A 27959-nucleotide genomic window follows, 5' to 3' on the forward strand; every position below is an offset into this window, starting at 1 on the left:
AGGGTCACATGTTTATCACATCTGTCATCCAGTGGTAGAAAGTACATTTATTCAAGCACTGTACTTAAGTACAATTTTAAGGTACTTGTACTTTACTTTATTATTTGTATTTTATGCTACTTTATACTTTTATTCCATCACATCTCAGATGGAAATGTTGCCAGATTTAGCTCCTAGTTACTTTTCAGATTCATATTTTACATACAAAACATATGTTCTGTTTTCAAGATATGATGTGTTGTTATAGATTAAACTACCCAACAGTGTATGACGTAGCTCAGTCTTGAGCAACTGCAACATTAAAGTACTGCTTACATATTAATACATAAATAATCCAATATATAATATTACAACACTGACACTTTTACTTTTGATGCTTTCTGCTTTATTGCTAATACTTCTGTACTTTTACTTTTTGAATGCAGACTTTTTATACTGACCAAAGCAAATGTATTGCTACTTTTTCTTAGTCAGGAATTTGAATACTTCCTCCACCACTGCTGTCAACGTTCTCTGTGTTGGTATTTGCTGTTTATCATCGGTTTATCAAAGGCAGTGGTAGAAGAAGTATTAAGATCTTTTACTTAAGTAGATGTAGCAATATCACACTATAGAAATATTCATTAAAAGAGAAAGTCCTGCACTCATGTTGCTTCAGTGGAAGTGCAAGCAACAAAATGTACTAAAAATATAAAAAGGAAAAGTACTTCTTAGCAGCAGAAGGGCTCATTTATATGATAGTACTGGGTTATTATTACTGATGCATAAGCAGCATTTTAATGTTGGTTGATGTGAAGCAAATTTGAACTACTTTATATACTACTGGGTAATTTAATCTCTAACAATGCCTCTTATTCAATGGGTTGATCATATGTTTCATATGTAAAATGTTGATCTTCAAAGTAACCAGTAACTACATTTGTCCAATAACTGTAGCGGCGTAAAAGGTTTCATATTTCCCTCTGAGATGTAGTGGTGGTAGAGATACAAAGTAGCCTAAAATGGAAATACTCAAGTAAAATACAAGTACCTCAAAATTGTACTTATATAAAATTACTTCCCACCAGTAAAAGGGGAACAGGGATTCACAGCTTTGACTTATGTCTGTGATGCGTGCTGGCTAACAGTTTCATTGTGAAATATGAACATTGGTTTTAATAATACAAAAAGTGAAGCATTTGATCTAAAAAAAGAAGCATCAGGAAGAAAAAAAAACAGTAAATGAAAAGCAAACATCTTGAATTGGTCGAGAACCAGATGGCCTCTTTGACATTAAGAAGCCGCTTTGGCATTTTAAGAAGGCAGTCCCAGAATGATTTCCGAGGAACTTCCGCAAAGCGTGGTACAAAGCCCACAGATATTTAAGCAATATCCATAGCAATTTACTGTTTTATTTACAAACTGAAACATATGTTTCTAGACCTTTGCAGCCCCCCTCCCCTCCCGTCCACACTGATTTACTGCTGCAGGATTTCTCCCACACTATCTGCTTTTTCCTTTCCTTTCTTTTCCGCTTTTCTATCTCTGTATTTGTCTATCTTCATCATCTTCTCCCATCACCCTCCAGTCAGTCAAACTCTCCCTCCAGACCTGCCTTTTAACAGTAGAGGCCCTACCTTTACACTCAGCTATTGTTTTTTCCTCCTCTGACTCTTGTGTTTCTGTGTGCGATGCTGTCTGTGCCTCTGGGACCACTGCAAGCTCGCATCTGAAACATTTTAGAGAGACACATATTTGCTGTTTTAGAGCACAAAGGGATATGCCATGGCAGAGGCTGTTTGAAGTGGCTTCACAGGGGGAACCAGAACCAGAACGAGGGATTTGAGAAACCATAAAGAAACGTTAGCGCAATGTAACTTTGGTGAATTCATCTAATCTAATGGAAGTGAGGATTGATTCAATGTGAAGGCGCACCCCTTTGAAGCTGGCTCTGTTGATGTTTCTAATGCAATAGCTCTGTTGTAGAAACGCAGCATTCCTCTCTACCTTGCAGACTTCACTGTAAGTTTGAAAGGAGTGGATGCGTGATAGTGCCTAAATCCGCAGAGATCCCACGTTGACACTGCTTCCAGTAACCAGAATTTGAAGTGTGAGCTTGGAGACAGCAGTGTTTGACTCCCTGACAGGCTCCTTGTCTGAAGAAATTATGTTCAAATCGATTTGTGGTGTGGGATTTTTGGTTTTCTAACAAGAAACCGTGTTTGTAAAAAGTCAAAAAGGTGTTCTGTTGCCTTTACAATATCAAGATACTTCAGCAGAGACTGAGTAACAAACACGTTGTACCTAATATATATATATCTAATGTATGTATATATCAAAGGAACATTTGCACAGGGAGAGGATCTGATCTACATTTCACCTGATGGTGGGTTTGATTTCCTTTGTATCCATGGACTTTATTGCATTGGTGTAAATATACAGGTTTTATATTGTTTTTGGGCATCATCACCTTACCTCTTTTTTGTTGTCAGCGTTCAGGTGCACAAGTTTTGTAACAAATCAAATGCTCCCCTGTAAGCAGCAGTCTTGTGGCTTGATAAGCTCACTTCTGAAGTTCACGCTGAAACAGGATTTTCCAACCCGAGTGGCCACATGGTCAGCTCTGATCTGCTGACTCGCAGAGAGTCTTATTAGTGTTTACAACGAAAGTGAACCTAACACATTGAATCTGATTAGCTGACTCAGCAGTGAAAATGACTTTCATGTGATGATTTGCTATATATAGTTCTCGATCACGTCAGCGTCTTTCTGCCTAGTTGATTGGAATCAGCATCATGGACTTTAATTGAAATAAGCAGTGTTTTCTTCTTTTTGTCATGTATAGTAATGATTTTGATAGAAATGTAACGATCTAAATCCTTTTAATCCACATAGAAGTTAATGTCCAACTGTTCTGCTTTTGTGTTGCACCTGTATCACATTATCACATACATGCAGAGATCATATGACCTGCTGCTTGCACATATGGACATGATATGATGCAACCTTTAAGCAACCTTTCACACTCACACACGTGCACAAGCACACACACACATCTAGTGTCGAACTTGGGAAAGTTTGAAAAAGTTTTATATGACATTTAGAGCTTGTTTTCAATTGTATGTTTAATGTACGTCGTTTGTTTCTGAAACTTGGATACCATTTTTTAATAAGGCAACCTTTATAAAGGCTTTATATGTTGTAACTAATGGCTTTATTAACAGTTAATGCCTTATAGAAAAGTTTTAATCCATTAATAATAAAAACGTTTGGGTTGCCACGTGTGACTGATTGGACCATATGACCACCTACCTTCTGGGAAAGGGCTGCAGGAGGATTTGGACCAAAATCTTAAAATTTATTAATAACTCATTAGGCATTTATAAATGATTACTGACATTTAGAACTACATTATTACCAAAGGGAAATGGCTTTTCACAACCTGGAGTTATTATTAATGGATTATAACTGATCTATAAAGCATTCGTAAATTATTTTTCACATTATATATATATATATATATATATATATAAAGCCATTACAACTTAAAAAGAGTGCCTTATTAGAAAGTTGTACTTGTAAATTTGTCTCAGCTACACACAGTGGATGTCTGCTCGTAACCATCATGCACTGCTTCTTCCCTGGATGTCCCAGAATAAGCTGTACACTGCTGCTCAGTGTACACCAGCCCAGCATGCCGTATCCCCAGCTCAGCTGTGAGCTCCACTGGGACTGTTTGTAATGTGCCATGGACGAACCCCAGCACTTAAACACTGTAATCAGAGCCAGAGCAGGATATTGGCTAAATTGCACATGAAAGCAGGGACATTTGAAGGAAGCTTGAGCACTAAATATTATGATAAATTACGGTCTAATACGAGAAGATAAGTCACAGCTAAACAAGAATAATACAGGCTTGCATGCAGCGGGGGAGGGAAGTGTTGCACTTTTACATTTGAAAAACACATATGTTAAAGGTATCTATAAACATCTGACAAAACATTCTCACCTCAAGGTCCATTTAGTTGCTATTCCAGAGCTTTCAGTCATGTCACAAGATCTTCATCAGCAGATGGAGGTTGCCAGTTGTTATAGAACCCGGAAAACTTGGTTTTAAATCATAAGTATGTTTTAGCATTAGATATTTATGACTGAACAAGCAACAATCAAAGTTAACATTTGTAAAAAAACAATCAGTTATTATTTATTTAAAAACTAGCAGATCTGATTTAATATACAGTGGCCTAGTGGCAACACGAGCACAAACAAATGTTTTTGTTTTGATTCAAATACTGTGAATAGTGCACAGATATATCACCTTCTTCCATATGAGCACAGAGGAGCACAGACAAAAACAGCGCAGGCAGAAATCTCTCAAACAAAACTGCTGCAACTTTGTCAGAACATTTTGTGTATACGTGAGAGCCCATCATTCATAGTGAGAAGCTGATTTAGAAAACTGGTTTTCAGGGCCATTAAGGACCTCTTGTCCATGTTGGCTTATTAGTCATATATATTAGAATATCTTATAAGTTATAATTTCTATAAACAGGTTTCTGTGTTGCCTTTGTTGGCACATTCTCACAAACTCAGTTTTGTATGTAATCTCTTTACAAATGAATACTTAATGGAATAGTTTGACATTCTGGGAAATACGATTATTCGCTTTCTTGTCGAGAGTTAGATGAGAAGATTCCAGTTTTTAAGCTAAGCTAACCAGCTACTGGCTCCAGCTTCATATTTAACGGACAGAGATGAGACTGGTATCAATCATCTCTCATCTAGCTCTCAGCGAAAATAGTGAATAAGCATATTTCCCAATATGTCAGACTATTCCTTTAATTCATCTGCTCATCAACTAGAAAAGGCTGGTGAAGACTCGATTCTGTGTTCACTGATGGTCAAACTTTGAGCCTTTAACCTCAAAATCTACACCCTTCCACAGTTTGCATTAGATTTGCTTATCATCCACACCTCTTGTCCTCATTATTAGTTTGAAAGAGCCCCCCACTTCACCCCATCCAGTCCCATCACCACCATCCCCCACATAGTCTTCCATGCACCTTCACCCTTCACCCCTTCAGCCGCCACACCCCCTACTCCCACCCCCACCCGAACCCCTCTAAGTGGATACCCCACAGGAAGGGCTTCTCCAGGGGGGGAAATGGGTCCCAGATGTCTGCCTTTGTGCCACTATAGGCTCCTCGGGAGGGATGTAGCCGTGGAAGGAGTATTGAGGGGGTGTAGTGTGCTGTGTGCAAACATCAATAACAGCAGCCAGGAGGGTGAAGAAATTCCCGGGGTGAAGGTGAGGAGGAATTTAATGATTAGTTCCTTTTGTCAAGCCAGTGTGAATTTCCAAACACATCATTTCGGATCGGTCACACTGCAGCGCGCCTACCAGCTGAGTACGTCACCGCAGCGCTTTGGCCTTTCGGTGTATGACAGTAATTGAATTGACTGCATTACGAACTTAAAGAAACTGTTTTCCTTTTTTTCCTGGAGAACTTCAAAGGTTTCAACATGGCTGCTCTTCAGTGCAGTATTTCATTCAGGACCAAACCATATGTTGAAGAGACAGAAACAGATAATACATTGGACTTTTTTGATATCCAAGCACCCCCCACCCCCACCCCCCACCTGTGTGTGTGTAAGCCAATTTATATTAATATATAATGATATGTGTATGATCTATTTTCAGCTCCAGAAAGGGTTAATTATGACCCCCATGGAAATAAAACGAAGGAGAGCAGCGCCTGAGTGTTTAGTGAAACATTATGTCAAGACTCTGACAAGGAAATGAAATGTGCAACATCAATCAGCCTATGAGGACAGAGATCAAACGAGCCTCCACACTCCTGCATCTGGTTCTGTTTGGACAGCCTCACTTTTTTCCCCCTTCTCCCTCTCCTTTCTTCTCCTTTTCTTTTTCCCCTTTTCTTATTCTTCTCCATTCTCTCTCTCTCTTTTCTCTCCCCTTCTGTTCTTCTATGCGCCACGACATTCCTGTAGGCCTACTCGCTTCGTTAGCTCATTTTTTCCATGATCGTGGCACGAAGCCACGCTTTCGCTAAAGGTAAGCGGCAGCTCCCAAGATTAGCCTCAGCAACAATGACTTTCCTGTCCCTCCACTGTCTCCACCAGAGCTCTCAATAAGCCCCAATTCTAATACCAGTTAATCCTGGAGTTGACTTAGCCTGTTATGTAAATACAACCTCATATAATTCACTGTCTCTGTCCATGGCCTTGCTTTGATGGCCAGATGAGTTGGTTTTTTTTCTTCCAAGTTGATTGAACCCAACTGGGATCGAGCTACTTTCCGTTCAGCGTCCCTCTCTGAATGAAATGTAAACCAGTGCAATCACGGGGCTCATCAAAAATCTTCTGAACTGCTCTCTGCATATACGCTCCTTCTAATGCCATGGCAATCACACCCAAATTGTCGGCTAGAAGCTGTCAAGCAGCGTGTCAAGAATGATATGAGGTTTACTTACAACCCAAGAAACTTTTGTTAGTAAAAAATACAAGTTTCTGAACATCTTGTCTCTGCAAAACATGAAAGATGCCACTACTCTTGTAAAACAAAAAAGGTGTTGAAATGTAAAGGCTACCATTAGGCATGCTGTCATCAAAAAGTACCAAATTTCTGCAGCTTAGAGCAGCGGAAAACTCCCCACAAGACTTCTCACATATGAGTCACTCAAGTCATGACGCATGAAGGTACAAACAAACACAATGTTGGGAAACTGATTTGGATTCCAAGGTAGATTTATGCAAGATTTAGTCATTTGTTCAAATTGTGGGTTGTTCTACCTTGGTGTCTGAACACAAATTGAACATTGTCATTTTCTTAAATAGACCTGTCTGCTATGTCATGACTGCCAACGTGTAGAAAATGTCTTTAAGTGGCTGCAGACCCAGATGGGTTCGCTGTGTGGAGGTGGAACATGTGTCGGCTCTGCCCTGAGGCCGTGGATGGCACAATTAGGTGCTCTCTCACCTCTGTAGACTGAGGTCACTGGGCCACTGAGGTCAGGGGGTTATTTAGGGTCCTGTCTGTGCTCCCTTCCCGACCCAACATAGATGACTGGGACAGCTGACGTCAGCAGTGATGTTAGAGGTGTTTATTCACTAAGACCTTTTCTAAACCAAGCACTGGTTAAGTGTTAGATAACGGATGTCTTAAGACGTTTTAGCAGTTCAGTGTACATCAGTGTTTGCAGAGACAATCGTATGTCAGGAAAAAGCTAACCTTGTGAAATTCTTTCCAGGATGTGTGCTTGCACAACCTCACATTTTCTCTTAGATCTACTTAAAGCTGCTGCGGACAAACAGATTTTTGAAAAATCCTTTTTTTGGTTTGCAGGACTTTACGGTCTGATATGGCAAAATTTATAATTTGTGCCATTTATAAACATAAATTCCACCCCATAAAGTGCATTGTTTAACCTATAAATCCTCCTTCAGTCTATTAATCTGCAGTATTTTCAATGACTCGGTCCACGTTGTGACCCGTGGTTTAACAGATTTATTTTTATAGTGCCATGTTATCAGCATGATAAAAACCATGTCAGACTAGTGTGAACTCGCACTTGTTCTCATGTTAAAGGACAAAATGAGCACTACATCAACGCACATGATTTATGATGTTGCACATTTGTTGTAGAAAAAAGATTTTAAGAATGTGTGTTCATAAAAATACAATATAATAAGTATTCAGTATTAAAGTTTACACTGATTACTGTCAGAAATAAAAGATTGATTTCTCTCCTAATAATGAGTTAATGAAACAGAATGCAGACACAAGGGTGCATGCAGAATGACGCTCCAGCCCAAATCTGGAACCCATAAAGCCTCAGACATCTCTGCAACATTAGACACAGCACTTCTTATTGGCTGAGAGGGCCACTTACCCCCTTCCTCTATCGCCCGCCCAGCTAACGCACACTTCCTGCTTCTCTGCCTGGCTCAGGCCGAACCACGCCCTCTGGAAGTCCGCTGAGCCAAAGAGAACTGCCCGCAGGCCCCGGGTTAGCATTTGGGTATAAAAGAGGCGGAGGTGGACCTGCCTGTCAGATGGTTTGTTGTTGTTCTGTCTGCCAGGTTGAGAGGGGAATGTGAAAGTGAGAAATTTAACAAGGTAACCAGGAAACAGGACCGCCAGAGCGACGTCCAAGCCGATGGAGCTTCAGAAGCCGTAACTTTCTTTGACGAAAGAGAAGACTTTTGTTACACAAGCTTGTCAGGTTCAGGTTTGTTGTTGTTTAAAAAAAGAGCATCACAGCGTCCTGTCTTTGCAGTGAAGGTTGAAAGGTTGTTGGTGGACAGTACAATGAGAGAAGAGGTGTCCTGCACCAACTCCCCTGAAGGAGGTCTGGGGGCCAGTGAAGAGGAACTGGAAAGAGGATCAAAGAAGACCCACCAACAAGGAAATCGAAAACGCTCCCCTTACCCCAAGAAGGACAGCCTCGGTCAGGCAGAGGAGAGCAGCACCGGCAGCCCCAACAGCCTGCTGCCGTCTGGGCCGAAGAGGCCCAAGAAAAGCCCTTCGACAGTCGTGTCATTGGCCCCCACGTCGCTGGGCCCCCGGCTTGACCAGCCCTTCGAGGACCTCCACTCTCAGCGCGTCATCGCTAACGTACGGGAGCGTCAACGCACTCAGTCCCTGAACGACGCTTTCGCCTCTCTACGCAAGATCATCCCCACGCTACCTTCAGACAAGCTGAGCAAGATCCAGATCCTGAAGCTGGCTTCACGCTACATCGACTTCCTCTACCAGGTGCTGCAGAGCGACGAGATGGACGCCAAGCTGGCCAGCTGCAACTACCTGGCCCACGAAAGACTGAGCTACGCCTTCTCCGTCTGGAGGATGGAGGGGGCTTGGGCCATGTCCACCAGCCACTAGGATCCCATCGAACTTCTCTCCTAAACCCTCTCATGTCCACATCTTCACCCCACCACCTCTGTCTGTGTTTGCACCCATTTCCTGACCTCTGAACCTCTGAATTCTGCCCTTTCAGTCTGATCTTAACCTTTTCATCTCAAACCTTTGCACACATTCCTGCTCGATCTATGTGCTCCATAATGATTCACTCTACCAGTTGGATCTTTGCAACTAAAACCTCTCTCAGTTCACCCTGTTCCCCTCCATTGTTTTCTCTTCCACTGCTCTCCCTTGTCTGTCCTACAGTTTAGTCCAGTGCAACAAGACGCTCCGCTGCAGCCCCTCAGGTATGGACAAAATATACAAACACACACTTGCACAGTAGTTGTGCACAAATACATGCACAAACACATGCTGAAATCCTACAAACACAAACATGCACGTGTGTACACACACTTCTGTACTCACCATGTCATCGGCACATGGACATGGATATACATGTTTAATGTGTCTTGGTATTTCTTTCCATGTTCAAAATAGTCTGAAGAGTGTGTCAGTACATTATTTGTAGCCTTTCAGCTCAACAAATAAATACCCGCAAATGCACTTCACAAACAAAATATATAGGCCGGAAAAAAACATCTACAAATGTGCTGGTCACTTATTAAAAGATCTCTTAAAGTGTCCTGTTAAAAAAAAAGCAAAGATAACATGTTCTAAACTTTTATTTTATGAAACATTGTGAGACATGCAGCATATTATGAAAAGGCTTTCTTTGGAAGACTCAATCACAGACGTGTTCAGGCTAAAGAATTTAAAGAAAAGTTGTTGCACATTTATAACGTATGATGTATTCAGAAATGACTAATAAAATCTCAGTAGAATTGTAGAACAGTTAAAATGTGTGTGATTACCACACATCAACACGTGCTGAGTGGGACTCTGTTTACATACAGGACTTATTAGGTTTTAAATTTACAACAAACAAGTTTGTTTAACTTTGCATTCTGGTGTGTAAATTTACCATGAACTTTATGTATTTTTATTTTTTGAAACTTTGAATTTTTATGCAAATATACAAAAAAATGTTCTCCAAGGTATATGATAATATGTTGGAAAAGATCATCTCACCTACAAATTAAATATCCAATTCTGATGTTTTAACATGAATATGTTTTGATCAAGCTTGTACTGAATCCATTATCTTCAGCAGTTACATAAAAAAAATCACTGATCACTATAACTGCTAAACATATTTTATTATTATTTTTGGAATTGGGAAAGTGTAATATGCTGTTAATTATTGGCTGATATTTAGTTGTTTGTTACATAAAACTGATTTAGTTGATAAATGTTTCGTAGCTCAGATAACATAAAGTACATAACTAATCTGACATTTTGGGTGGGACTCCTGCAAAACAGATGTCAATGTCAAGATACCTTTCCTGTTAAATAAAAGTAATTAAAAAAAACCCAAAAACTAAACTAAAAATCAGATCCAAACAAATTTAACTGACACATAATATACAGCTTGTATAGAATATTTAATGTAAGACTGCAATACAAAATGCTTCACATGAAATTATAAAAATTAAAAAGTGATGAGAACAAATGAGATATATTGCAAATAATAATTTTAAAATCAGATAACAAAGTATCAAAATATTAGTAAAAAGAAATAAAAGAAATATGAACAGTATAGTTCCAGTATATGAACAAACCTCTCTGCCCACATGTATACAAACTTTTTAGTCCTCGCAAACACATCAGGAATAAACTCTGTGTATCCCAAACACTTTGATCAACAGGAAGAACTCTTCTGTAAAGTCCTCAGGTTAAAGTTGAAGTCATGGCCACATTAAAAAACATCAAAAATAACACAATTAATACAATAACTTCGATAAAACATAATTAAAGGTTGAGCATTGAATTAAAGAAAGCTTTTTTAAGCACCATGGTTGTTTCACTTTATTAACTAAAATGAACTAAGTGCACATTATCATCATCGTAATCTAAACTCTCCAGCTTTGACAGACCTCTGATGTATTTCAGACAAATGTTTTCCTCCAGAATCTGTAGGATCGACTTCACACAGGGTCTGTTTTTTTTCAACCATTTTAACAGACACCAGATTCCTGCACAGGTACAGCATGAAAGGGGGAAAAGAAAGGGAGAGTGAAGAGAAATAAGTGGAGGCATCTCTCTCTCTCTCTCTCCCCTGCAGCCTTGCCCTCTCTCCTCAGGATCTTGTATCGTGCAATCAGGCCCCCGCCGGGGCCCAGACTAGCAGGAACCTTTAGATTGGAAACAGTTGTGAGGTATTAGGAAGGTGTGTGTACTAGGGTTAGGGTCAGGCACACAGGCCTGTGTGTGTGTGTGTGTGTGTGTGTCAGTACATGTACATGTGCACTGATGTGTATTTGTGTGTGTAGTGAGCTTTAATTACCTGTGCAGCAGCGCACACAAGCATGTGTGAGTGTTTATGTGTGTGTGTGTGTGTGTGTGTGTGTGTATGTCAACACATCTGCAGATTAGTAAACAGGAATACACTTGCAGATGTTGTTTCAGTGATTGTATCTCTCCCATCTCCTGGTTTTTGTTTTGTAAGACTTACAGTTTTATTTTTGCAAAAAGGCAGCCAGGAAGTGTTTCAAAATAAAATGACAACATCCAAGATGAGCATTTAAATGAAAAAAAGAGAGTGACGGGCTGAAATGTGACGAGGTGCAGAGACCGTGTAGAGATGTTGTGAAGCACAAGTGATATTAAAAGTACTAGTACACAGGCACATATATACATTACACAGTCCAGACGCACACACATGCAGCCGCCAGCCATGTGCACACTGCAGGTGTTCCACTCCGTGTTATTATTAAACCTCCAGTGGCCTCTGCAGCAGACGTCGAGGGCTCCAGTCAGTGATGTGGATGGAATGCCAAGGCCCCTGCACGTGGAGCGGTGTGTCCTTGAACGCAGCGCGGTAGTTATTACCTACCACTTTGCCTGCTCTGCCTGTTATCATCAGCTCTGCAGGGGCTGCCACAGAAAGTGCTAGAAATTCAAGGCTTGAAACTGACCTGAATGAAGTTTAGGAAAGAGATGAGGTTAGAAAGAGTCTGAGAAACATCAAAGACAGAGTGATCATACGTGTGTGTGTGTGTGGTTTGATTTAAAACAGTGTGTATACATGTGTTAAATGACGTGTACATCAGTGCATCACTCATAAATGTGAATGTGAATACCCACAGAATGTCCAAATATTAGAGTTGCAGCCTCTTTTTAAGTTTTCTTAAAAATCATGCTTCTCTTTATCCACATCTCCTTTATGGTAGATGGTATGAACAAAATAATTGGAACACTTGACAATATATCAAAATGTGCAATGTTCAGTTTTTGTTGAGACTGTGTCAAAATTCTTTTTGTGATACTTTTTGATGCTGTAATTCATGTCGGTGTATTGGATTGCAGTAAATTGTAAGGCGTTCCTGTTATTTTGTCCACTCAACATAGTTTTTACTAAGAAAATAACTAGATAATTGGTTTGACCTGGGTTTATACCATCAGTATACTTCATGAAAAGTACAAGAATCCCTAATGTTTTGTACTTTCAGTGCAGAAGAAGCTTTAATATTTTCCTTGAGAGTCTGTAGCATGCACACACGCAGACATGAATGCACAGCGAACAGTTTTGTGCATTTTGATGAACATGATTTTAGGAAGTGTGGGTGTCTGGCTCAGGATGAGACTCTCAGAATGAGATGATTGTTCTGTTTGAGTTGGAAAAAACAATACTTTCCCTTCTGTTTATACTATAATCAAAATGCCTGTCACTGCTCTTTCCTCTGCCGGAACCCCTGGCTCTGCTGTGTCCGTGAGTGTGTGTGTGTGTGTTTTACAGTTTGCACTGACCAGCTGTTGGATGCTCTTCTGTGCATATTAAAAACCTCTGGCTTTCACTCCGGACTGATCTGGGACCAGATGTAAAGTCCTCTGCGGCTCATCTGCGTTTTAAAAGCCTCATCCAGAAGTTGCGGCTTCTGATAGTCATCTTTATTTTTAGAGAGCCAAACTGTGAGCCGAGCGCAGGTGGGAGGGTTATGTGTGTGCATGTATATTAGTGTGTGTACATTTGACTGCTGTATGCATATGTGCTTGTGCATGAATTTGTATGTGTTGGCCTTGCTCAGACAGCTGCAGGGATAGAGAGCCATGGAGGAATGACTTCTGGTTTGACACGTAGGCAACAAAACGCCACATAACTTGGGTCCAAAATGCATCAGGATCTGTCAAACATTTACATGCGCATACAATTCACAGAAATAGAAAGAGAATAAAAGTTTCAATAATTTTTGAAGTATAAAATGAAAAGAAATGCTCCCTAAAAACCTCCAGAAGCACCTTTAAATGTGTTTTATTTAACAAGTGTTTCCTGAGAATCTCTTGTGCTTAGGTAGGCAATCTGAATCCAGTGCAGGAGTGGCGGACTCCGCCACTACCAATAAAAACTATGATATAGAGAGGTAATTCCTGAATCTAAGTACATTGAATGGCTACTGCAGAAAAAATGCCGACCACAAGTAGAATCAAAAATGGGGTTTTGATTTCATGAAAATCTGTAACTTTAAATATTTTATAATCAGACAGATAAATGTGAGTTTCAAAAATAACTTTTGTGTAAAAAACAAAAAAGCAAATGCAAACAGCAGAATAGAGGTTGCCCTGCACTTGTGTTATTTTACGTGACCAAAAAAAACTTTTGTTTGTCAATTTACACATTCACGCTCTTATGGCATAATGACAGTCATGTGACGGGATGACACCCACAAACACATGTCTAACTCTTTCTTGCTGGACTTCTTCTTCACTCTGTGTCTTTATTGAGGCACGGAAAGGCACACTGTAATTAGGGAGAACTGAGAACGCTCCAGATGAAATGTTTGCTTGTTAAAACAAGAGAGGAGAAGTTAAGGAGCTGTAGGGATTTTTCCACTTTCCACTAAACAGAAGTGTTTGTTTGTTTGTATACACATTTTATAACCTCAACACACATCTCAAAGACTTTCAGTGAAGTTCTTTTTTGCACAAGTATACCAGTGCTTCAGAATGATACACAAGTATGAAATGTCTTCTTATCTAAAAGTGTTATGATGTTAACACATCCTTGTTTCTCGTCTCTGCAGAAAACAGACAAATGGAAAATTCCCTTCATTCAAAGAAGAAATTTGTTCCTGCCTCACCAGACAACCCCCCATTTTTTGATCTTTAAAAAACCCTTTTTTGTCTTTGTCTGGACATGTGCTCGACTCATGACACCGAGATGTATTTTTGTAGCTTGACTCTAACAGTTTTCACTTTGTGTTTCTGAAACACTGGTGAGGAGACATGACAGTCAAGCGCTGAACATTTTGAATGAATAAAACAAGAACAAAACAAACAGCTGGCCTGCGTTGACAATGAAACAAAATGGCTGCTGGTTCGAGTGCCTTGGGTAACACCGTGATAACCATCATCCACCCAACTCTTCACATCGGATGACTCACTGCCAGACAGACATTAAGATGACTAATGATAATGGCACAGTGATGGTTTGAGGGCGGTCACAGCCAATGAATGTTTACAGCTAAAATGCTAATAAGCTAATTGCTCTGGCTCTCAAAGCCCCGTCTTGTGGGAAAAGAGGAGCACGAGGAATCTGACGGAGATCTTCTACTTTGTTGTGCTGTAGTAACTGGATAGCTTTCTGTGTATTTTGGGGGTTTTAAAGTGTATGTTTGTGAAGTTGGTGTATGCACACTGTATTACTTTAACTCTGCTCATGCATTACACTACGCTTTAATGAAAAATGTCCATCGGAAAATGTCTTAAACCACTGATCACAATTCAGTCACTTCTGTTTCTTTTCACTTCAGTTATTAGTGAGGAACACAGAAAGTTGTATTTTAAAATGCAAGAAAATCTGATCAATGTACTTTTTCCTGCAGCTTTAAGAAATATCTTTGCAAACTTTCTGTGAGCATTTTTTACTAAATAGTGCAAAAGTAAAAGCAGAAAGTTTCTTGTAAAATGTGCCAAAGTGATGATGAAGTGATTCCAGCCATAGTATAGAGGATTCATTTGAAACCATAAGTAGTCTAATTACTGTTTGATCATGTTTCTTTTGTACTGTTTTGCATTTGCTTTTGATAATCTTGATTGTGTCAGCTCCTGTGGACAATAAAACTTTTCTCAATGCTGTATGAGTGTAATATTTTAATAATCAATGGAATAATGGATTACGTGTCGGCATTCAATAGTAATTCAGATATGAGAAGAAGCCGTAGTGAATTTGCTAAAATAAAATAATACAGGAATAAATGAATGCTCTTATTTAAATGTATATAATTTACCTTTATTAAGGATTTTTTTTGGAAACAAAAATAGTAGAAAAGACAAAGGCAGACAAAAATCCAAAACAAAGTCATTATGTACACTGTACAGAAACAAAATCAGAGTCAGTAATGAGAAAACTGGACTTTGCCTGCAGTTTTAATTAAGATCCAGTTTGTTAAGGCTACCTTCACACAGGTTGGTCAGCATGATACTTTAAGGCACACGGGCTGATAATTTGGTCTCTAAGTACGCCCGCACAGATTTCATTTTTGATATCAAATACAAAAATAAGTCATTTGCATTAATTAAGACAAAAGATAAGACATTAGATATGTCAGGTCACTGTCATGAATGTTCTTGTAAAACCACATAAAGCTACACTCTCTGTTGGACTGTCCTACATGATATGCAGCTGAAACTGCTCTGCGCTCTCTCACCGTCATTTGTTTTCACATTTTCATTACATTAACACAGATTTGACAGGTTTTGAGTTGCATACACAATGCAACATAAAGAAAGAAAGAAAGCAAACAAACTGTGTTTAAAAAAATAATCCATAGCACTGTCAAAATTGTGTTAGACATGCAAAGAGCACTTCAAAGACACAGAATCTGAATGTATAAATAGAAGTCATGTAGTTTTTTTTTTTTGAGAAATGAATTTGTTTATATATCCATCCTGTGCTTTTGGTTCTGTTCAACTGTTTGGATAGAAAAAAGAAACATTCACAAACTCTTCAAAATCTTTGAAGTTCTTTAAGCCATGCCAGTCCAGGGACGGCACATTGTTCTCATAAACTTTGGTTGCGCTTGTCCTGTGTCCAATTGCACTGTGTGGATATTCAACTATCTCAGTATTATTAAAGTACTAACTGCTAAAATGTCGCTGTTTGGTCCGGGGAGCAAAACGTCCCAGACGAACGCTACGTCAATGATGAACAAAGGACACATCAGTTGGTCCTTGTTATGGAAGAAATGAAACTATAAAATACATTTACTAAATACAGCAGGAATGCTCATCCACAGGTAGAAACACTGGTCCACTTAACACATATGATCAATGTTCAGATTTTAAGACCCAAGTCATTCTGATCCTCCCTTCCTGAGGGCACTGTAAGTGTGTGATTGTCATAAAGTCTTTGGATGAGTCTCATCCAAAATGTTAAAAATCCATCTCCTGACAGAGAAGGTGTGATCTGCATTGTAACATTAACAATCATTTCTGAGTGGTCTGCTGCACTGAGGCATCATGGGTGACTTCTGTCTTTGCTGACGTGTAAAGAATCTCTTTCAGGAACCTTTCAAAGTGATTACTTTCCCCCATGATATTGATACTCCAATGACTAGAGGTATTAGCTCTTCATTGTGACTAATGCCACTGATACAAACTACAGTATGTCTACACATTTAAGATGCACTTCATCAAAGACTGCTGTGTCTTCTAACAATAATTGCAGCGATGCACAGTCTTGCTGCATATGCTCGCCCGACAGGCCAAGACAAAAAAAAAAAAAGATTTAAGAAAATATGTGGACATACAAAACAATATAAAACACATGTATCTCAGACTTCACTGTAGCTTCACTCTTACTGGATCTCGTACTGACATTCACAAAAATGTGTGCCATAGGTCAAATGAATTCAAATAAGCTAAAAATGTGACCAAACAAGATGTTTGACTGTCAACATGGCCGATGTGGCTGCATCTCTTCCATCTTGTCCATTTCACATTACAGAACGGTACAGTGCAAAACCATCAGAAACTTTTCCTTCATTGGATCTTTGTCACATGCAGACAAATGACATCATCATAGCGGGACGCGCTTTAAGTGCAGAGGGTATGTCTGCTCTCCTTCACCAGCACGTCCTGCAGGGACGACTCCTTCCGCTCTGAGTGATTGGCTCCAGTAAGCCGAGGTGACCTCTGACCCCGGCTTCAAGGTTACAACAGTCCGAGCGGTCTCTCGCTGGTCTTGTGGGAGGTGAATGTTTAAAGTTGCAGAGCTGCGCTTTGTCAAGTGTGTGTTCATGCTACGTCATGCTATTAGCTCCCAATGCTACAAGAGAGTGAAGATCGTTAATCTGCCTCTGGATGTCTTTCTTTTCAACTTTTTCTCAGTTCAGAGATCGATGTCCCCTTCAGGAGAAGCCTGTCGAGGCGTCATGAGAATATGAATGTTGTTCCTCAGTGTGTGTTTGAATCAGAGTGGTCAGACTGCAGCCAGTAGTAATGCAGGTGGAGGAGTTTTTGTGAGGTGATGAATACAGTGGTCAAACTGAGGAGGACATCTGCTTCCAGTGATGGTCCAAATGCGTTGCTTTGTGTGTGTGTGTATGTGTGTTTCCTTTGAGACTTGGTTGAAGGCAACTGTCAGGAGACTCTTTCTTCAGTGAGAAGCACCTTTGTCTGTCAGTTTTTCTGGCTGCTTCCTTAATAAACGAGAGAAAGATTTTATGATGCATGAAGTGTAGTATTGTAATGTTGCTAGAGCAGAAGATATTAAATATGACGTCGTCCCTACTTGTCAGATGCGATAGCTCCCATCGACAGCGAGGCGATGGCGCTGATGGCCTCGCTGTCCGAGTCTCGTCTCAGCCGTCGTCTCTGCGCCTGCAGGTAGGAAAGATCCACTGTGGCGGCTGAATCCTTCACACTCTGCCAGTACTCACCTGCAGGAAGCAAGAAGATGAAAAAGAGGGAGAGGAGGAAGGAAGTAAGGAGAACGAGAGAAAGATTAATGGCCTCAGTTGTCGGTATTTCAGTGTTGTTTTCATCCTGAATGGTTCCTTGAGGGAAAATGCCTGCACTGCATTATTAAAAAGCAGTACTTGGTGTTTGATCCGCCAGTTGTAGCTGTTTGATCTGAATATAAGCATTGACTGTGATATAAACAGCCCATGGTCTAAATATGCATGTTGATCATTTCAAAAATGTAAACTCAAATTCAATCTGTTCTCTCTGGGTCTCCAGGCTCGAGTCCTGTGACACACAGTGGTAAAAGTAAAGTAAAATCAATCAGTGTTTGCAAATGTGTTCGTCTATGAGCGTGTGTGTTCTGGCTGTGCATGCAACTCGCACATATTTCACCCCGGGCCTAAATTATGGGCTTAACATTCTTGTGGCTTTGCAAATATTTTTAATTAATCTAATTTGGTTGGGATAACATTTGTGTGCAATCAGGAGGGGATGCTGCGAAGGTCGTGTGCCAGAGAAGTGTTTGAAGATAATTGGAGCCAGGGCGTGTGCGTGTGTGTGTCTGTCTGTGTGTGGGACGGCTGGAGGGAGGGATGGGAGACAGGGGTGTAAAGGAGGAGAGGTGGCCAGAGAGCAGGAGGGATGAGGAGACAGAGGGAGGTGCTAAGTGGAGAAATAGACCAAAGTTATAGAAAATGGAAATGCAAAAAAGACTTGACAGCTTGTCAATGGGAAGAGAAACAGAATTATTTTCCATTAATTGTGAGTGATGGAATCATCAAACTAAAAGTGAATCAAAATTTGAAAAAAATATTTATTTATTTAATGTTTATCTGATAGGGACAGATACAGTATGCACAGAGAATTGCATAACAATTGTCCAATGCAATGTCTCACAGCATGTATAGCTACTGCTAATTTCCAATGCCCGTCCCTATTATATATATCTATATATATATATATATATATATATATATATATATATATATATATATATATATATATTGTCTAACTTGACAAATATTCAATAATTATTATTTTCATCAAACCGGAAATGTTTTGATGTAAGATAAAACGCCACGATAGTAGCAGAAGCAAACAAGTTTTCAGTTCAAATGCAAAATTTGAAAGTTTCTGTGGATGCCCTGATATGTTGACTGTAAAATCGCTTTGTAACTGTACTGAAATTTTACTATCCCTCCTCTGATGCTCTTCCTGAAGTGTCTACCTCATGTTAAAGGTTATTTCATGTTAAAGGTTTTTTGTGGCGTTTTTCTCGTCTGAAGTGAGGGTCTAAAGATAGAGGATGCTGTGTGCTGTACAGATTGTACAGAGCCCTGTGTCATTTGAGGCTATATTAATGAAAATCGCCTTGACTTGAAATCCTCACATGTATAAGGCGGTGAACATGGAATGACTGAGCTGGTGCAACAGTAACAGGTGTATTTCTTTGATCTCATCTAGAATCAAATAAAATCTCATCAAATAAAAGCATGTACTTCAGCTAACACCAAGGCTCAATAACAACATGGCCAATACAAATTATTTCATTTTTCTTGTTGATGTGTAATGGAAGTTTATTCTCTTCCAACCAGCTGCAGGAAATATATTTATCTCACATTTATTGTGACATTTTAAAGGTGTTTGTGACATTTGCTTGTCAACTGAAGCATCTTATGACTGACCTTGGAGAGAGTGAGGAAGTAAAGGCAACTGAGACAGATAATGGAGGTGGAGGAGAGTAAAGGAGAAATTGTGAAGTTACAGGTTAGATAAAGAAAGATGGCAACAACTTTAGAGGACGAATGGAAATAGCAAATGACGGCAGAAAAGTTTTGAAACAAATAGCAGAACTACGAGTAGAAAAAAGTATAAGCACCAGTGTGCAAAATTAACACCTTGGACCCCCTGAAAAAATCAAAATCAAATTTTGGGGGCAAATTATTGAAAGCTAATTATTTTATGTTTATCCATACTGTAAAAATGATTTTCATGTTTGAATATTAAAAGGTGAAGAGCAACACAGACTGACAGTTAACAGGCAGCTGATGTGGCCTATACTGGTGCTGCTCCAGCACTGCTGGCTTGCATACCAGCAGCAGTTGTAATTCTGCAAACTATACAGTTAATATAAGCAAAATAATACATTCTGAACTCCGCAGTTCTGCTCCTCCCCTCTATATCTGAAAAACCTAATTTATTTTTTAAAAAAGTTCTTAAATTTCAAGACAAAATTAGGTCCATTAACAGTTAAATCCTGGTGTCTTGTCGGAAGATTTAAATAATGAATGAAGGTGTCCATGCTGTGTGTAATATTACGCACGGTTTTGGTTTTGGAGGTGTCAGTGTGTGTCTGTGCCATCGAGTTGGTCTGCTCAGGAAGTAAAACACAAGTGAAAATAATTTACTAAAATATGGAGGGTGTTTCTGCCTGCGCAATCTGCACGTGTCACTGTGTTTTTATTTATTTATTTAGTTCCTTGTTGTGAAGCCCTACAGTTTTCGCCTGTACTGCCCAGCAGCCCGCTTAGAACATATTTGATGAGCCTGCTAGTCAGGTTGCGAGTCTGGAATTGATTTAGAGATAATTGCCGGTAACGGGTCGGTTCCAGTGCTGAGCTTTGCAGGTGAGCGGCGGGTTTGCAAAACTGGAAACGTGCAGGACTCTTGACAGGAAGATGAAAAATGTCTTCCCATAGACATACAGGATGAAAAATTGTGTGTGCTGTCTGTCATAGCATATTTCGCACACTGATCAGCACATTGTGTTGCTGGTTCTTCAGCTAGTTGTTTGCAAGAGTTGGGATTTCTTTGTTGATGCACTCAGGACTCATTACAACAGAAAACACTTGAAAATGTGTATGTATATATTTTCACAGTGCTGCTGACTGACGTGCTGCTGAGGGCTCTGGATGCTAGAGGTTGTGTTGTGTTGAGGTGTCAGTTCTCACCCTGAACCTGGATGACTCTCTGCAGCGACTGGACAGCATTTTCACAAGGCTTCTGGTCTAACACAGACTGGGACAGAGGCTCCACCTGGGACACAACCCAGAGTGAGTGGTTAGAGGATGGAACATACTGTATATCTCTACAGATAATATGTACTGTACATACATACACACACACACACACACACACACACACATCTCACCTCCATGCCCAGCAAGGCGCTGACGCAGGCTTCAGAGGCATCACAGATGGCCTTGAGGTCATGTCCCCCCTCCAGAGCCAGGACCACCCGACCCCCGGCCAATGACATCAGCTGACGGGTCAGGAAGCCAAAACCTGGTAGCGAGAAACACACAAAAACACACACATACACAGGTTCAGCCAGATAATGACTTCCTCCCTAGATATTAACAAGATTAAAAGATTAACATTAAAGTGTTGGTGAAAGTTAGTTCCATTTTCTACACCAGCCTCTAACTCACAAAACTGTTGTGAATGTAAACATGCTGGTGTCACCATCATTAGTTCAGAGTGGTGCTCCCTGCCTTGTAGATGCCATGCATGCCTATTCAGATCAATGCTCATTTATGAAAAACGAGATTTATGAATCTACATTTTATTTAAAAATAAAAAATAGTTCCCGAAACTTTTCTCAAATCAGTGCACAAACAAACTTTAATTTCTCTCTGAAGTTGCACTCGGGAAGTTTTGGTTTGTTTTGATCAAAACTTCTTGTCTGATGCTAATGTCTGACATCAATACTTAAGGCTGTTCAGCTGTGAAAGAGTGTTTATCCACCTGAAAATAGTCTGTGAGGAATGACCAAGCTTTATGATTCTGCAATTTGTCCCACAAATTAATTGGAGCTACCTATTAACACAGTCTGGGTTGGTGTCTGCTATTATACTGCATTCAAAATAAGGATATTAAAATAAAATGCAGAACAACCAAATATTGATTCTAACAAGAGGTAAACAACAGATATGTATAAATATCTAAAGATAGATAGATATGTATAAATAAGTACGATGGATGTCAGACTGCACTTTGTGTGATGTTAACACTGATTAATATCTATGTCCATGTCTGTGTGTAAGAGTACGTTCATGTGAATTTGTGCTGCATGTGAATGAGGGGCTGATTGAGCCTTACACTTGGCCGTGACCTTGTAGCCTCCCAGTGATGACGAATGTCCTTCGACAGCATCGAAGCCAGCTGACACCAGCACCACATCTGGGGAAAACTCGTGGGCAATGGGCATCACCACGGCTCTGAGGAGGGAGAGAGGAAACAACATGCTGTAAACCAAATACTGTATCGTATGTTACGTTCACTCAAGCCCTGTGGCCTCGCTGAAATTAGATAGTACATTTAAGAAATCATGTTTTCAACAGGTGTTTATAATTTGTGAAAAAATGAGAACTTGGAACAGTGAATACAATATAATAATGTGAGAGAGGAAGTCATTATGGGAGTGCTTTAATATTTGAACAGATTGAAAAATATTACATATTGTAATGAACAGAATCTTAAGTTGCCTGTAAAGTAAAAAAAAAACAAAAACATCAAACTGAAATCACTGCATAGTTGAGGTGATTGATTTGCAACTGGAACACTTGTACAATGTAAGACTTTTTTCTGGATTGTTAACTGCAAACATTTACTTCATTGTAAACTCTATCCATTTGAAAATGATGAAAGATAAATTATCAAAGGCCGTGTTCCAAGTGCTTGATCTCTGTTCTTGATCCACTCCTGGTAAGTGGCCAACACTAGAAGGTGGGGTAGCTCCCAGGTGTGAATGTGTGCAACTGTTTAAATGTGAAGCAGAGCACTGCTGAAAAAAAGAAGCATGAGCACGCTGCAAACCTTTCCTGGATATATAAAGTTAAAAAAACAAGCAAGACTTGACAGAAATCGCACAACTTTAGGCAGGTGGCAAACACTGAAAAGTTTCTGTTTTTGCGAGTGACACAAGCAGATAAAAATGAGACCCTTGACATATCTGGGCTGAGACGCCCACATACTGTATACTCTACTCAGGGGAGACCACTTTCCTCGCTTCTATGCTCTCCTCCTCACTTCCTCTCCTCTCCTGCTGCCAGTTATTTAGCAAGAGCGCACGGCCCATGCCGCGTTTGATTCTCTCTCTCTCTCTCTCTCTCTCAGCGGCAGTTCAAAGGCGTTTGTGTGCGTCTGGTTCCTATTAGGAGCTCGTCCCTCTTCTCACGTCACTGACAGCCAGCCATCTGGGATCCATTGGGCCTAATTACGCCGCCTTTGGATTCCCTAACAATGCACCCCCCACTTCTTCTCCTCTCTTCTGCTCTCCTCCATAGTTTGTCATTCGTCAGTAGCCACCTAGAAATGCACATGAAAATATGTGCATGCACACATACATGCTATGCACAGGCCAAACTATAGACATACTCATACTCTTCCTTTGAAACTGGATGTTACGTGTGTGTGTGTGTGTGTGTGTGTGTGTGTGTGTGTGTGTGTGTGTGTGTGTGCGTGTGCTGTGCTACCGGTGATTAGACTGACCTTAAATTCTGACCACCTTAGTAATCCTCCACACACACACACACACACACACACTACGTCATGACACTTAATCTCAACGCAGCTGAGCTTTCTCTTGATTGTACTAGAGTCCCACCACCACTCTCGACCACAATATTTCCCCTGTCACTAACACACACCCAAAAACAGACACACATCATGAACAACCGCACTCTGGCTAGTTTTCTGTTCCATCCCGAAGAGAAACACACAGTCTGGAACACCCCGTCATCTAAATCATGTATTCAAATTGAATTACAGAACTGGCACCAGACTAGATATTTAATTGCATAAACATGAATTCATGATGCATTAAATTTTGTCTGTATAGCGTGTTATGCATTTATTCGCACCAGTTAATCCACGGAATGGTGGCAAAGTCCACTGAAAAATTTATTCAAACGTTTGTGTAGTGTATGTTTTTACAGAAATCCTTCCAGTGCTGTTTCATGCATTTTGCTTCTTAAAAATCTTGACTATCTTGCTGCAGTTTTGCAAATCCAAATGACATTTTTACTATTATTGTGGAATTTTTTTTGCCTTAATTAGATAGTAGACAGTGGCAGTAAATATGTTGCTCCCCATGATGACATATGACAAAAGTCTTTAGCAGGATATGCACCCCGGACATCAGAGCTACATGGTATGTGCCTCAAACCACTGGACCACCAGGATACTCCTTCTCCACAGAGCTTTGATACAGGGCAAAGTTTCTAGGGGTAACACACAATACAGTACAGTACTACAGTGTGGTTAACTGAGGAAGTTTTACACATGAAAACACTTGCCACTTTCCCAAACTGGAGGAAAAATACCAAAACCAGACGCCTACTCAGGAAAAGACCAGTTGTTTCTTAATTAGCATCCAGAGCTCCAGTAAACACTGGACTTACTGTTTCCGAGCCTGCCTATTGGCTCTATGGGTTTTACCAGTATGGGTTAGCTCATTAGCATCTTTCCATTGACGAGGGGCCCACCCACTGTGTCTGCTGCAAGCAGAATCGGGTAGAGCTTACATTCTATTTAATCATTTGGTGGCGAGCCAGTGTTGCTGACAGAAACACTCTGAGTTCATTACAGTGTAGAGCAGAACCAAACTATATTCATTCAGGAAAAATAGCTTGAATGAAATGAAAAATGTGGTGAGAGCAAAGGTGTGTTACACATTTGTGTATGGTTTTGTTTTTAGCTCAACAATTCATGGAGAGACTATATCAAAGTTTTGTCCATTTAACATAACATTGATTACTGCCGAACATTTTTCAGAGTAAATTTTTACTCTGAACATTTTTCAGAGTAAATCAGGAATAAGATATGAAACTTGCTTGAGATACTAAAGTGAACAAGATCCAACATTAAAGTATAATTGATTAAGTATGATAATACACTGTACTGTAAAAGTACTGTATGTCTTACAGGTGTTGCATTCCAGTGAAAATGGGAAGTTTTGAGAGTGGGCTTCAACCAGAAAAATAATGGCTTATTGTTTGTCCTCCTGGCACACGCACTTGTCATTCTTTATTGGTGAAAAAACTCACTTTCCTATTCCTCATGAAAAAATTGTGTTTTCTGCTTTTTCTTGACCTGGCCATGTTCTGCTGTCATTGCGTATCTGGTGGTTTTATTAGCTAAACTAGCTTACTAACATCATGGTACTTCACTGACGGCATACTTGAGGTGATGTGAATAACAACCCTGACAATGATGTAACTCATTTGATTGAAAGCTGATTGGCAAATAATCATTTTGTGTGGGAGTGAAGAGGGACGTCTACGTATTTGGTGGGACTGAAAATGACACATGTTTACTGGGTGCATTTGTGTTGTCAGATTTTAATTCATATTCTCTGTACCTTTAAGTGAGCAACTCAAAAACAGGTAGTGACCTACTGGTAACTTGCGAGCAACGTGTTGGAGACTCCTGCAACATGCTGCAACATGTTGTCATGAAAAGGATCGTTGCATTAAAAAATTACTGTTCAGCAGCTGACCCCTGAGTCACAGAGCTTCCAACCCGAACTTGAATGCATCAACTTGGACACCCTTACCAGCAACACTATATGTAATTGTTATGCAACAAATAAGATTACAATGTAATGTTCTCAGCGGTGGATTACCTATGAAAACTATGCTATGCTTTTGTAAATGGTTGACTGTAATGTATGCAAGTATCGAATTTGAAGCAAATGGGCTTGAACATGCTGAAACACCAGAACAGACCTTTTATTTTAGATTTTAAATTGCAGAGCACTACAGTATGTAAAGAAATATGATATGGCTAATAGAGACAGGTTGAGCTCATTCTTTACCTGAATGCAGCCAAGTATTCGGCATCACCTATGGGAGGGTTCAAACCCCCTGTCCATCCTACATTTACATTGAAGCCCTCGCCTGCACCTGCACCCACCTGGATGGAGGGAGAGAGAGGGGAGAGAGAGAGGTAGTGAAGAGAGAGAAAGAGTCTCTGTGAATGTCAAGAAAGTTAATGAGTCCCAGTGAAAGTTGAGAAACTGCGTGACAATGACAGATTTGTGTCAAATGTTCACAAAATCAGCATGGCTGTTGCAAAACCTTGCATTGCAGCAATCGAGGAAAAGTCACTGAATCTTTTTAAGGCAACACCAGGGAGTGATTATGATTTCTAAATGAAAGACGGATGGCTATTAATTCAACACCCCTGTCCCTCCATTTTGATTTTGATACAATTTGTCAAATGGCCTTATAAATCACTCTGAGCCACAACAGAGCTACACCCGTTTATGATTCCCATGCTTTAGGCTACAGCTATACTGGGAAATATTTCACATTTGGCAACTGCTGCTTGACATATAAAAAACAATTAGAATCACATTCTGTATTTTGTAAAATGTTCTATTTATATTTTGAAAATATATTATTTGTATATAATTGGAATGGTATACTACTCATACCACATACTGTAAATGATTTTAGTGGATTTCTTTTTAGTTGTACTGAGATTGGCGCGTACTCCCAAAATGCCAGGCAGAGTCAGAGTGGAGGTTCCCTGAGTTTGACCTCACATATTTGGGGCAGAGAGTGAACTGAGGCCCGGGTCTTGGAAAGAAGGTTTAAGGATTCCTCTCTCTTTGTAGTCCTGCAAGCAGCCATTTAGCTGTTCTCTAAGCCCTTCACCATCAGTCAGTGTGTCAGTTTGAGGGGAGAATGAGGAGGTTGATTGACATACTCTTGGCAACAAGGAGTGGTAATTTCCTTTGTGTGCGTGTGTGTGTGTGTGTGTGTGTGTGTGTGTGTATGGGTGTGAGAGGATGTTTGAAAGAATGCTGATGAGCATTGCAAAGCGTCTGTCTCCATTCTTCTCTCAGTGGACGGGATGTTCACAGGGCAAACGAAAAACACATGAGGCCTCCTGTCCTCTGCCAACTGGTAATGTACCCGCACGCACACACACACACGTGCACATGGACACACTGTAACACAGCTGCGCGCGCGTGCACACACACACACACACACACACACACACACACACACACACACACACACACACACACACAGTTCCTGCTATTGCTCCAAGTCTCTTGTGCTCCTCTCTGTCCTCTTTCTCTCTTTCATGTTTCAAGAGTTGCTGGACTGGATTAGGCCTTCGCTGGTTTCTGTGTGGTACTCTGCACTCTCTGTTATGGCTATGACATCACACCCCTACCCCATGGTGTGTTATATACCTACACAGGGGACAGCGAGACTCCAGAGGTTTACCACACAGCTCAACAGAGGTTGAGGGGCCACTTAAGGCAAAGCCACATCCAAACCAGCAGAGCGTTTTATGTACCGTCCCTCATCAGGGGATTTTATGGGAAAACATTGACTATTTTATCCTCATTATTGTGGGGGAGGATGGGAGAATAAGAGGAGGGGATGTGGGGGATTGAATGGGTGGTGGATGCCGCCGTGGGTTGGGGTCAATTCATCTGACTGGGGATAGTCATCACACTTGGTTTCTGGTAAAACCGCAGGCAGAATTCATAGGCATCTCAGTTTCCTGTATTCCAACATAGGCATGCATTTCGACTGTACACATCCTGTGTTCTGACATCCAAAGCCCTGAAGTTTCTTAAATAAACTAGAACTAGGGAAATAAACCTACAATAGAGACACAAAATCAAAGTGTGATAAGCTTACGGCGAGTTCACTGGATAAACACATTTGCAGCATTTGCTAATACGATATTCTAATTGTATTTTTAGTATAAATATTTATGTTAAGCCTGAAAAACACAAACTATAACAGAAATTCTAAATGATGTTGAAAAGACATTTTCAGATTAAACTCGTAGACAGGCATTTTGTGTTCAGATTTATGTTGTAACCAGCTGAAATTTCAGGATCACATTGCTTGCATTCCATTGGTATAGATAAAATATTGATCTAATCCTGACAGCTCCGACTGGTCTGAGGTCCAATCGTAGGCAAGATATTTTATTCCTAAATGCCTGTACACTGCAAGGTAATATATCCATACTGTTTCATTTTCTCCCTGTGCAGTGC

At 40.2% G+C, this 27959-nt stretch overlaps 2 protein-coding genes across 5 annotated transcripts in view; one reads left to right on the forward strand and one right to left on the reverse strand.

Annotated features, from left to right (window-relative positions):
* Positions 1-7973: 7973 nt before the first annotated feature.
* On the forward strand, positions 7974-15097 carry LOC122868475 (twist-related protein 2-like). The gene is made up of 2 exons (XM_044180503.1): positions 7974-9210; positions 14044-15097. The coding sequence occupies exon 1, from the start codon at positions 8312-8314 to the stop codon at positions 8882-8884; it is 573 nt and encodes a 190-aa protein (XP_044036438.1). The 5' UTR covers positions 7974-8311; the 3' UTR covers positions 8885-9210; positions 14044-15097.
* Positions 15098-15235: 138 nt separating this feature from the next.
* Positions 15236-27959, reverse strand: part of LOC122868468 (histone deacetylase 7-like) — a 45216-nt gene continuing 32492 nt past the window's right edge. For 3 of the 4 annotated variants that reach the window (XM_044180457.1, XM_044180477.1, XM_044180488.1), the window contains 6 exons: positions 25746-25843; positions 22028-22146; positions 21078-21211; positions 20878-20962; positions 17754-17901; positions 15236-17661 (listed from right to left, as the gene is read on the reverse strand). In XM_044180457.1, the coding sequence (XP_044036392.1) occupies positions 17619-17661; positions 17754-17901; positions 20878-20962; positions 21078-21211; positions 22028-22146; positions 25746-25843 (627 nt within the window). In that variant the 3' untranslated portion in view covers positions 15236-17618. Of the gene's footprint in view, positions 17662-17749; positions 18508-20877; positions 20963-21077; positions 21212-22027; positions 22147-25745; positions 25844-27959 lie in introns of those variants that run through there. The other variant, XM_044180466.1, reaches the window with a different exon arrangement.

This window comes from Siniperca chuatsi, linkage group LG2, assembly GCF_020085105.1.
Source record: "Siniperca chuatsi isolate FFG_IHB_CAS linkage group LG2, ASM2008510v1, whole genome shotgun sequence".
Taxonomy (NCBI): Eukaryota; Metazoa; Chordata; class Actinopteri; order Centrarchiformes; family Sinipercidae; genus Siniperca; species Siniperca chuatsi.

Excerpts from the sequence above, each read along its gene's own strand:
- LOC122868475 (XM_044180503.1), top strand. The coding sequence starts at position 8,312 with ATGAGAGAAGAGGTGTCCTGCACCAACTCCCCTGAAGGAGGTCTGGGG.